At 36.0% G+C, this 12,251-nt stretch overlaps 1 protein-coding gene across 4 annotated transcripts in view; it reads left to right on the forward strand.

Moving 5' to 3' along the window:
- Myot (myotilin) overlaps nt 1-8,813 on the forward strand; it is a 46,968-nt gene extending 38,155 nt beyond the window's left edge. For all 4 annotated transcript variants that reach the window (XM_010614118.3, XM_010614117.3, XM_019206077.2 and 1 more), the window contains 6 exons: nt 1,250-1,299; nt 2,044-2,176; nt 4,805-5,012; nt 6,983-7,148; nt 7,829-7,962; nt 8,149-8,813. In XM_010614118.3, coding sequence (XP_010612420.1) covers nt 1,250-1,299; nt 2,044-2,176; nt 4,805-5,012; nt 6,983-7,148; nt 7,829-7,962; nt 8,149-8,321 — 864 coding nt within the window. In that variant the 3' untranslated portion in view covers nt 8,322-8,813. The remainder of the gene's footprint in view (nt 1-1,249; nt 1,300-2,043; nt 2,177-4,804; nt 5,013-6,982; nt 7,149-7,828; nt 7,963-8,148) is intronic.
- The last annotated feature ends 3,438 nt before the right edge of the window (nt 8,814-12,251 follow it).

A 12,251-nucleotide genomic window follows, 5' to 3' on the forward strand; every position in this document is an offset into this window, starting at 1 on the left:
GTACTGGGGATTGAATTCAGATCCTTGTGCTTGTGAGGCAGGTGCCGGAATCCATTGAGCTAAATCCCCAGCCCTCAATAATATTTTTAAACCATTCATTTTGCCTTTAGCATTTTTTCTACTAACAGGTAAAACATAGACCCTGTTTGGTTCTTGACAATCCAGTCTTTGTTTTTATCTTAGGTCTCATGATCTTACATGAGTACATACTCTCTCCAGGAAGGAAACTGCTCTGACCAATATCTGTCTTAACTTGTTCTGTATCATTGTCAATAAACACCAACAGCACTGAAGTATGAAAAAATATATATACTAGCTGATTTGATGACTCACTGAACTGACCAGTTGTTTTGAGATTTTAATTTAAAGACCATTAAGGCTAGCCAATAGGTGTTATAGAGATGTAAGACTTGTTTTAAAAAGAGAAAATGTATTAGATGAAGAGATCTGTTCCAAAATAAATTATTAATACTCAGATTGTCTATGTTTCTATGCATGTATTAGTTATTAGGTCTAGGACTATATTTTCTACTTCTTTTTATCTACTTTTACTAAAAATAGTGAAATACACAAAATAGGTACTAATCATATAATCAATTAATTAACAATTCTTAATTTTATTCTCATATAGAACTAATTTTCTGGGGAACAGATATAAATCCTAAAAGATATTTGCTTAGATATACCCTTTTAAGCAGGAAGTAATTAATACTATTTTCAAAGCTTATTTTTATACTTCTGCATATATTTCTAATGGTGTTCAACAGAATTTTGTGCCATGAGCTAAAAAGAGAAGTATTTTCCAGTATATGTGTTTACTGCTATTGGTGCCACTTTTGAGCAGTAGGGGCAACAGCCTGTATCCACTGCCAACACAAATGACTTCATGGCTATTCCTGTTTTACTAAAGGACAATGTGTACTGTGTGCTCCCATTTCACATAACCAGGGGGACACCTCATCCTTTGTCATAAAATAGTCCCGTGAAAAAGAACATCTTTAAGTCCAAGTTTAACTAATTTTCATAAATAATACAATACCTGCTGAACAGTCCTATTAATTCTGAGGACTTCATGCTACAGACAGTTATTGTACTACTTTAAATGCTTAAAAGCCAAAAATATAAAACTGACCATGTCTCTACAAATACAACCAAATAGAAATATTCCTTTCAACTACAATTACTTAATCTTGCTTCATTTTAAGCTAATACTGGTGTGTTAACATTTTCACTTTGTTTTAATTTCAAGCGGCACAATGCAGAACACACACGACTGCAAGTTCCCACAGCACAAGTAAGGTAAACGTTTCTTTTTAATTTTTAAAGAAATACAGATTTTGCTGCCTAAAATATTTTCACACTAAAATGTAATATTTATAGGGCCAAGGATTTAGCTCAGTGGCCTCTCAAGTGCCTTGCAAGTACAAGGTCCTGAGTTGGATCCCTGGCACACCCCCAAAACAAAACAAAACAAAACAAAACAAAAAAAACCACAGTGTGGGGCCAGGGATTTAGCTCAGTGGTTCTGCCACCTGCCTCACAAGTGCAAGGTCCCGAGTTTGATCCCTGGTATCAAACAAAATACACACACACAGTGTGAATTTCCATAATGTTGAAGATGATGACCCAAAAAATTTTATATTAATTATCAGAGGAAGTTTCAAAAAATGTTTTTGGTCAAATAAGAGAAGATCATGGTTCCATGTTAAACAACTTTCTAATGACAATGAAAATCCAATTCTAATTCTTGTTTTCAGGCAAGAAGAATAATCCACGGGATACTTACAGTTCAGTTTCTTTATCAACTCATAGCACTGTAAAAAACAAAGATGTAAACTTCGTACCCAGTGTTTCTAAATTGCTGCCTAATGGTCATCAAATATTAGCACAGCTAAATACAACCTAAGGTCCATCTCCATTGCAATTACACCAGCAGATCAAATAACAGACACTAGGCTTTTAAATTCGATACCAAATTATATTTGTTTGAAAGAAAAACAGTGATAACATTTATGAACAATTATTGTTAAAATGTCTTTGTAGAAGTAGATCATCCTCGAGAGGAGATGTGAATGATCAGGATGCAATCCAGGAGAAATTTTACCCACCACGTTTCATTCAAGTGCCAGAAAACATGTCAATGGAAGAAGGAAGATTCTGCAGAATGGATTTTAAAGTAAGAGAAGAATTTTTAAATACTGGAAAAAATTTACCAAAGGGTTACTAAGATTTTAAAAATGTCTTCTTCCTACTTCAAAGCTTGCCACCTGGCTTAAAAAGTAGTAAGTACAACAGACAAGAACCAAATTCTGGAGTCAAGCTGACCTGGGCTCGAATCCTGGCTCTGCCACTTGCCAGCTGTATAAACTCAGACAAGTCATTTAATCCCTTTGCATTTTTTGTCTCCTCATCTGAAAAATGGTAATAACAAAAATACTTGCCTAATAAAGTTATGAGGAGTCACTCAGTAAATAGATATATCTATTAAATACTCCATATAAGTGAAGATGTCCTAACAATAGAATTTCAAAAGCATAATGCACCTCTTAGCTCTCCTCCATCAACAAATTCAAGTCACCTTCATTTCTCTTGGCCTAGAAGACTTCCTCAGGATAGACAGAAGAGCACATTAGAAGAGAGTTTTTTTTTTTTTTTGATGAAGGGGGATTGGGAGTATTTTTTATTTTATTAGTGCATATTACTTATACAGAACAGGGGTCTCATTTTGGTTAGCTATTCGTGTATATCACATACCTTGATTATTTTCCCCCCTCCTATTGCCCCCTTCTTCTTCTCACCCACTTACCACCTCCCATCTCCGCCCCCAATCCTTCTTCCTGTAGAATGAGAACATTTTTTATTATCCTCACTTTGGAGAACTTTTTCTTATAAAATCTTTTTCAAGGCTGGGCGTGGTGGCGCACGGCTATAATCCCAGCACTCGGGAGGCTGAGGTAGGATGATCGCTGTGACCAGCCTGGGCTACATAGTGAGTTCCAGGTCAGTCTCAATTACATAGTGAGACCCTGTCTCAAAACAACCAAAAAAATAATCTTTTTCAAGATTCCTTATTGATGAAAATCAATGTTAAGGCTTATATAAGAACATTTAATAAACTGCCTATTATATGGCACACTGTAGCTCAAGAACATAACCAGAAAAACCACATAATTTCCATGGTCCTTGTGGAGATCAATGTAAAAAAAATCAATATTTCAAATATGGTAATTTAAAATACATGTGAAAGAGTTAGTTGGAATTAGAGCTTGAAAACAATATACAGTATTAATTTTGAGGGTTTTAATTCTACTATTTTGTTTTTAAAATTATAAATACATGTTTGAGCTCCTGCTTTCCATTTTCAATCACAGAGCCAGGCACTACAATTGTGAAATTCATAAACAGACAAATGAGTTCCATCAACGTTATACTTTAAAATTCTGTCATGTCATGAAAAAATGTTGAGCACCTTTGGCCATTAGAGAAATGCAAATCAAAACAACACTGAGATTCCATCTTACTCCTCCTATATGAATAGTTATCATCAAGGACTCAAAAAAAACATCAAATGCTGGCAAGGTTGCAGGGAAAAAGAAACCCTTCTACATTGTTGTTGGTGGTAAAGGTGTAAACTAGTACAACCACTACAGAAATCAATATGAAGACTCCTCAGATAATTAAAAATAGAAATTTCATTTGATTCAGCTATTCTTCTCCTGGTTATCTTCCTAAAAGAGTTAAATTCATCTTATGCAGTGATACATGCATACCCATACTTATAGCAGCACAATTCACACCAGCTAAATTATGAAAGTGGCCTATATGCTCATCTACAGATGAATGGATAAAGAAAATGTGATACAATGGAGTACTACTCAGCCAAATTTAAGCCATTTGGTGCTTTTTGTTGTTGCTTTTTGTTTGTTTGTTTGTTTTGGTTTTTTGAGACAGAATCTCAAAATGTAGTCCAAGCTGGCCTCAAACTTACTATGCAGCCCAGGCTGGCCTCAAACTTGCAGTGATCCTCCTGCCTCAGCCTCCAAGTTTTGAAATTATAGGCATGTGCCACCACACCGGAAAAAATTTGAGCCATCTGAAGGAAAATGGATGGATTTTGAGATATTAAAGCTAAGTGAAATAAGCACAGAAAGTTAAATATCAAATGGTTTCTCTCGTACAAGAAACCCAAAATTTAAATAATTTATAGAGCAAAAAAAGGACACAAGAAAACAGGAAGATAGACTTTGTAGAGATGGGAAGGGGATCTGGGAAAGGGAAAAGAATAAATGGAAAAGGGAGTTAAAATGATCAAGTTGTACAGGCTGGGGATTTAGCTCAGGGGCACCATGCCTGCTCCGCAAGCATAAGTCATGAGTTCGATCTCCAGAAAAAAAAAAAATCAAGCTGTAACATGTATATGCACCAATTCCCTAAAAACACTTTTAATCATTATGTATTGCAAACATATACTAATAAAAAATGTTTAAAACCGAAACTATTAAGGAGAATAACGGCGGATGGAGCTGGTATTCTGTACTCTAATCAAATTCCTCACAGGTACAGAATACAAGAATACATTTTCAAGACTTCTGGGTGTACATTTTATATTTTATAATAAGATGCAACAGTAAATTTTGACATGGAGCTTAAACTCTTCACCTATTGTGAGAGCTCACGTCTTACTCAGCTTTCCGTTATGACGATTTAAAGATCATCTTGCTACTGGTATCCTAGTAAATGAATAAAATACCAAAACATTAAAAATGAAGTAAAACTCTGCCATGCCCTGTGTCGCTGTTTCTAGGTGAGTGGACTGCCGGCTCCCGATGTGTCGTGGTATCTAAACGGAAGGTCCGTTCAATCAGACGAGCTGCACAAAATGATAGTGTCTGAAAAGGGCTTTCACTCGCTCATCTTTGAAGTGGTCCGAGCCTCCGACGCGGGGCCGTATGTGTGTGTTGCCAAGAACAGAGCTGGAGAAGCCACTTTCACTGTGCAGCTGGACGTCCTCGGTAAGCCTCCAGAGAGAACCTGAGAATCCAGTGATTTTCAGAAAAAGTATTCTAAAAGACGGCGTTAAAAAAGAAAATCCCAGAGGACCCCATGTTCACAGTTAATGTCTAAATAACCTAGTGGAATGCCAATTTTTAAAAAATGGCATTAATTTAAGTGACACATGATGTTTTGCTGAAAGTGAAATAACCAGCTTTGGGTTTAATAACAGGAGGATATACTCCCTTTTCAGGATCCACTTGTTATCAACCGGGTCGTCTCGGGGGTTGAGCACGATGTGTTGTCTTTAGAGTTACTATCAATATTGTCATACTTTTCGTGGATTGCTACAACAATCAAAAAAGATGTTTTAAGGAAAATTCAGCGAGACTAGAATGAGAGATCTACAAACAAAAGATTTTCTAGGAAGGAAATAATGACACTGTACAACTTTAGATCAAATAAGATAGCATAAGCATTTCTACATATAATTTAGAGTTTCAGAGTAAAAAGTTTAGTCTGATCATTTCTCTGGTCGATAGTTTAAAATATCAACCTAGGGCCTGGGATTTAGCTCAGTGGCACCACGCCTGCCACACAAGAGCAAGGCCCTGATACCAAATGAATAAATAAATAAAACAATCCACCTAAATCCTGATTTTGACAGCGTGGTCATGGCAGTCATGATTTTAAATGCACACTTTAAAACTGCAAAATAAATGCCAACATTTAGCTTCACAAAGGAAAATCGTCTATAACAAAAATATTCTTACTTACTCTAGAAAACAGGAGTGATAAAACCTATGCATCAAATTTGATTTTGGTATGGCAGCTCTTATGAAATCAGTGTCCAGATTTAAAATGTTACCATTTAAGCATTTTAAATATACCACAACTATAACTATATGTTTGCATAAGAGATATTTCACTGTAATTCACTGCTTATTATGTAAGTGCCTGATCAGGCTAAAGAACAATGTTCTTGAGTTTATATTCTACCCTAAATCAATAAAAAATCATTAAGATTACATATTCTATGATATACTGTGGGGGCCTCAATCCCAGAGAAAAACTAGTGAGTTAGGAATAAAACACATACATAATTCAAGCAATTAAAATCTGGACAAATTCTATTTGTGTCAATTTCAGGCTTCTAGCTCAAAGAGATCTTGGCAGGCATCTATCCACAATCTTCCTATTCCTTCAGAGAAGCCAGTTATGACATTGTACCGTCATTTCCTCTGCACATCAAATAGTTGAAGTCATAACAATTTCTGATAATTTTACATTACTTTTCAGTTTACAAAATATCTCTTCATTGATTATTTTGTGTAGTAGGCACAAGCAGTCCCTTCTACTTTAGAATTTTTTTTTTTTTTGGTACCAGGGATCGAACTCAGATCCTTGTGCTTGCAAGGCAGGCACTGGAACCACTGAGCTAAATCCCTGGCCCCTGGAATTTTTTTTTAATAATAAATAAAACTGAGGGTAAGAGAAACTACGGAAAAAATTTTCAATTTGATGTGGCTTGTTGGATCAATATAGTTTATGGGTTTTGTGTGTGTGTGTGTGTGTGTGTGTGTGTGTGTGTGTGTGTGTGCATGCTCGGGATCAAACCCACAAGCTTGTGCATGCTAAGTAAATGCTTTTATCCCTGAGCTACACCCCCTCGAATACAAAATTTGAATTCAATGTGTATAAGTAATCCTCCTGCCACCATTCCTGCTGCCTTTCTATACGTGAGATGTCTTAAATTCTTTGAAGGAAATATGATTCTAAGTTCAATGAATCATTTTGTAGTGTCAGTTTTAGAAATATAGTATAGATAGTAATACATATTATAATATTTTGCTTAAAACCTTTTAAAAAGCTTATAATCCTTTTGCTGCTTTTAAAAACTTTTAGTGTCAGCATATACATTTTATTGTACTTTGTTTTGACTTACTATTTTTATAATATTCTAAATACTTGAATTTTTATTAATATGTAGCAAAAGAACATAAAAGGGCACCAATGTTTATCTACAAACCACAGAGCAAAAAGGTTTTGGAGGGAGACTCAGTGAAACTGGAATGCCAGATCTCAGCAATACCTCCACCAAAGATTTTCTGGAAAAGGAATAATGAAATGGTACAATTCAACACTGATCGGATAAGGTAGGCTAAGTATTTCTAGACTTATATATAGTTTATTTGGATGAATCATTATACTTTAATATATATTACAAATGATATACAATTATTACCTCAGTTTTTCTAGTTTAAAAAATAGAGAGAGAAGTATAATAAAAGTGCATTGTTTGATTCCACTAATCAAAATTTAAGGCACAAACTACCTTAGGATTTACCTTTTTACTAACAATAAACAAAGATGGCTCAAGGACTATAAATGACACACACAAGATTAAGAAGGAAGGAGAGCTGGTCATGGTGGTATGTACCTGCAATCCCAGTACTCCTGAGATGGAGAGTTCAAGGAGAATCTGAGCTACTTAGCAAGATTGTGTCTCAAAAACAAAACAAAAGAGTGGGAGAGTGGTTTTGGTTTTTTGGTGTGACGTGCCTGAGGATCGAACCTAGTGCTTTATGCAGCCTCAGGTAGGATGTTCAGCTTTTAAAAACCAACAGCTATTTGATACAGCCTCAGAATTTTTCAATGGCTGATTTTTCTTCTTAGTAGATTAGGGAGAGCAGAGATATATCTTAAGCTTTCACAAAAAAAAAACCAAAAAAAAAAAAAAAAAAAAAAAAAAAAAAAAGAAAGAAAGAAAAAGGAAAAGAAAAAAAAACAAAACCTAACTCCTGCACTTTCTTATTTTGGGCTTTTTTTCCCCCAGCTTGTATCATGATAATACAGGAAGAATTACTTTACTGATAAAAGATGTAAACAAGAAGGATGCTGGGTGGTACACTGTGTCTGCAGTTAATGAAGCTGGCGTGACCACATGTAACACAAGATTAGATGTTACAGGTAAGTCACACCATCAATCTGTGTCCAAATGCATTTAACCAGGAAGATTTAATGAGAAACACAGATCCGAGCATAGCATAAAATCTGAGGTATTTTCTCCATAACTGATTTTCCTCTTTTCCTGAAAATGAAGACCAAGTTGTTGAGAACAGACTTTCTCAGTTGCCTTTTTTTAATCTGTTTCAGCCCGCGCAAACCAAACACTTCCAGCTCCTAAGCAGTTGCGTGTTCGACCAACTTTCAGCAAATATTTAGCGCTGAATGGGAGAGGTTTGGATGTGAAACAAGCATTTAACCCAGAAGGAGAGTTTCAGCGCCTGGCAGCTCAGTCCGGACTCTATGAAAGTGAAGAACTTTAATAACTTTACCAAAACTGGAAATCACAACAACTACACTAATAGTAGTACATTTGATGACTTTTAAACATAAATCCATAGCTGTATTAACAGATTATGGCTTTAATTAGGTAATATAACTAATATACGTTTATATTATTTATCCCTTGCACATTCTATTTACTTATCTGATTTGTGAAGCCTACAGTTAATATGAGTATACAGATTTATGTTGTAGAAGAGTATCTGAAATTGTGTGATCTTAACATTTAAGTCATACACATTTAACAATTGCAAGTTATGAATTAATAACTTTTTTTTTTTGGTACCGGGATTGAACCCGGGTCCTTGTGTTTGCGAGGCAGACACCAGAACCACTGAGCTAAATCCCTGGTCCATGAATAACTTTTAAACACATCTAATGTTTTCAATAAGATTTACTGGTACTGCTTTATCCATTACCTGTTTTCTCTTACAGTAATACTAACATGATATAGATTATCTGAATGTTCCATAGTTTCATGTCAAAAAGGAATAAAATTCAAGTAGTTAAAACAGACTGTCTCCTCTTCATAAAAGTCTAGACCATTACAAGAAAACTTCTGGGTTATATATATTAAACAACACTCAGGAAAACCTACGAAAAACAAGTCCTAAAAAGGGGAACAATATTGTTTTCTAGACAGTGTGATATTCTCAGATGGGTAAACTCCTCTTGAAACTAAGAGCCTTTCCATAGCTTATAATTCAAACGCAACCATAATTCTCATCACAACTGAATCTCTCTTGAATCTGTGATTTTTGTGTTAACCAAAATCTTTCCAAGTTTTGAGGATCTATTTGAGTTCAGTGGAATAAGACTAAGCCTCTAGATGTCATCTGCCTAATTCTTATATTCTGTATAAATCTGAATCACTATGTGTATATGGTTCTCCTCCCATAATTTCAAATATAAGTAAACTGTTACATTAGACAGCAAAATGGTGTGTGTGATGAAGTACAAGGCAGCACTGATCCTTTTATGAAAATTTTTAAACCAGGAGAGTGGCCTTTTCCTTTCTCACTGGCCTCTAGTTGACTGACTGGCTGCCTTTTATTTGGCCCATCCTGTTCTTTTTATCAACAATGGTACTTTGTGGCCTAGTTTTGCTTTCTATTTGCACATAAAACAGTATTTATCAACACCACTTTGCACTCCATTCAGGGAACTAACAAAGGAGGCTTTATCCTTTATTTTCAAAACAAATTTGCGGACTACCTTAGAGTCTTTGGACAGAATTCCATTTTACTTTCCTTTTTTCTTTTTTCTACCATAAGACTCCCTCCTGTCTTTTATCCCAGAGAGGTTTGGGTTGCCTTAATTTACAGAGAGATTTGTCTGTCTTGTTTACAAACCCCCTAACCTCTGCAAAGATGCTGTGCCACATACAGGCTCCCAAGGAGACTACTGTCTTGGACTTTCTCTCTCTCTCTCTCTCCCTCTCTCCCTCTCTCCCTCTCTCTCTCATCTGTGTATGTGTGTGTTTGTTACTGGGACTCAAACCCAAGGTTACTTTACCCTGAACTACATCTTCAGCCTTGTTTATATTTTATCTTGAGACAAAGTCTCATCGTTTAGCCTGGACTGGCCTCCAACTTGTGATCCTCTCTGTTTCACCCTCCTGAGTAGTTGGAATTACATGCTAATACCACCACACCCAATTTTGCCTCCTCTTTACATAATCAGCGCAGTCTTTTGTTTTAGTTCTTTTTAATCTTTAATGTTCAGAGCTGAGGGGAAATAAGTGTGGAACTATTTCTAGCAACAATTCTTGGTTAAGAACAACCAGTTTCTGCAAGTAGCAGCTTCAAGGAAGGGTCATGGTGAGGGCTCCAGGCTTTGGCATTGGGCAGACTTTGGGTAAGTGATTTAATCTCTCAGAGCCTGAGTTTCTTCATGCCTTAAATCAAGACAAACATGCCTACTTTTCAGTGAGGTGTATGTGGAGGTAGATATTATAAGGCAATAAATATTAAAAAGTATTCAAGAAAGAAAAGATTGTTAACTACCATGATTTTTCAAGCACAGTCAGTTTTGAAAGTGAGCTAGGGAAAAAACCTTTGGGTGGAACTTCCACCTTCTTTGGCCTTAGGTTATGCCGTCAGACTGCCAACAAAATGGCTGCATCCTACAGGTTCAGCCCTGACTAACTTGGGATTTGTTTAGTCACTTCTACAGCCTCTTTCATACTCTTTTCTTCTCTTAGGACAAGTGCCCTTCTACTCTCACCTTCATTTTCTTTATAAACTCTGCATTTAATGAGGTTAATAGGGAACACACCATGAGGACAAAGTTGGGGCTGGAGAGACCAAGTATGGGACAGCCTCCAGACCTCAACCAAATATCTGAAGAGATTATACCCCTGTTGGCACATGGAGTCTTGAATTTGTAGCTACAGCAAAAGATTTACTTCATAAAATTTGGGCCCCATGGATGCGGGTGCTCTATACATTCCTCTGTGGACAGTCTTGCTTTTTCACACCTCCACTTCTTTTCTCTTCGTTTCCTTGTTTGCCTATTTTTTTTTCCTCTCTCTCTCTTTTTTTTTTTTTTTTGGTACTACAAATCAAACTTGGGTCCTCGTGCTTGCAAGGCAGGAGGCGGTACTTTTTTTTTCTCTTAATAGGTCATAATATATTGAAAAAAATTGTTACTTTTTGCTTTATCAAATCATTTCATTTTAAATAGAGAGAGGAACCCTGACTTACAAACTCAATTGGATCCCCAGGACTGGTTGTAACTCAAGTTGGTTGTAGGTTAATACAGCTGAGATCTGGATGTTACCGGGGTATACACTATAAATGACAAGAGCAAGATGAATCTTCCATTAACCTAATTAACCCCTGTTGTTTGTATGTCAGGCTGATCAGAACCTGAAGGTCCACTGTATTCTATGTCGAGTGAAACGATGCTGACTTTAGAAGTACGGGATCAACTATATTTCATATCTCTTTATAGTACCACTAACTCCTTGCTGCTGTTTGTCTATATCCTCAGGGTTAATGTGCTGCAAACTTGGGCTCCACTGTGGCCAGGTTGAGAAGTGGGATCTTTGGGAGGTAACTGAATCATCCTTAGTTCATTTGCACACCAGTGGGTTAACTGGTTACCATGAAGTGGACTTGTTATAAAAGTGAGTTCTCTCTGGCATGGTTTGTTCTGTTTCTCCAAGTGCTAATACAGCCAGAAGTCCCCAAGGAGAACCTATGACACAGCCTTGGATCTTTCAGCCTCCTGAAATGTGAGCTCAATGAGCTTATTTTCTTTTTAAAGTTCCCAGTCTGTAATACTCAGCAACAGCAACAGAAAACAGAGGAAGATGCTGACACTGATTATTTATTTATTTATTTTTAATTTCTCGTAATAGCATTTAAATGCAGGGGCATTTTAAAATCTGAGACCTAATAGATGACTACAAATGTATTATACAAGGAGGCCTTTATTTCTTTTTCTAAAACTATAATTGGCAAAACATGTTGTTTTGATCCCCTTTGTCCCTCAGGCCCCCCTAATGTCTAAATGTTAGCATTTAATGTACTTAAAAACAAATGAAATTTAAAATGGGAAGCATCATTTGGGATAAAAAGTAAGACTCCTCTATGTTAAAAAGAATAATTTACCAGAGGAGATAGTGATTAAGAACCATACTTTCAAATTTAATTTTTCTATCTCTGACTCTTGTGTTTGTTGATTGACTTCTTCTATTTATTCATCTTACAAATTTCCCAAATGTTAGGCTTAATGTATCAAAACTGTAGGCACACATTTGTTTTGCATTTGTCATCTATTTCTTGGCCTTTATCCTATAGTTATACCTACACAAGTGTGCAAAAGAAGAGTGTATAAAGCTCTTTGGAGAAAACAAGCTAGAAAGCAATCTAAATGTCCACTGATAACTGATTACTGGCTAGGCT

Source organism: Fukomys damarensis, unplaced genomic scaffold, assembly GCF_012274545.1.
Source record: "Fukomys damarensis isolate Sample0158 unplaced genomic scaffold, DMR_v1.0_HiC HiC_scaffold_9, whole genome shotgun sequence".
NCBI classification, from domain to species: domain Eukaryota; kingdom Metazoa; phylum Chordata; class Mammalia; order Rodentia; family Bathyergidae; genus Fukomys; species Fukomys damarensis.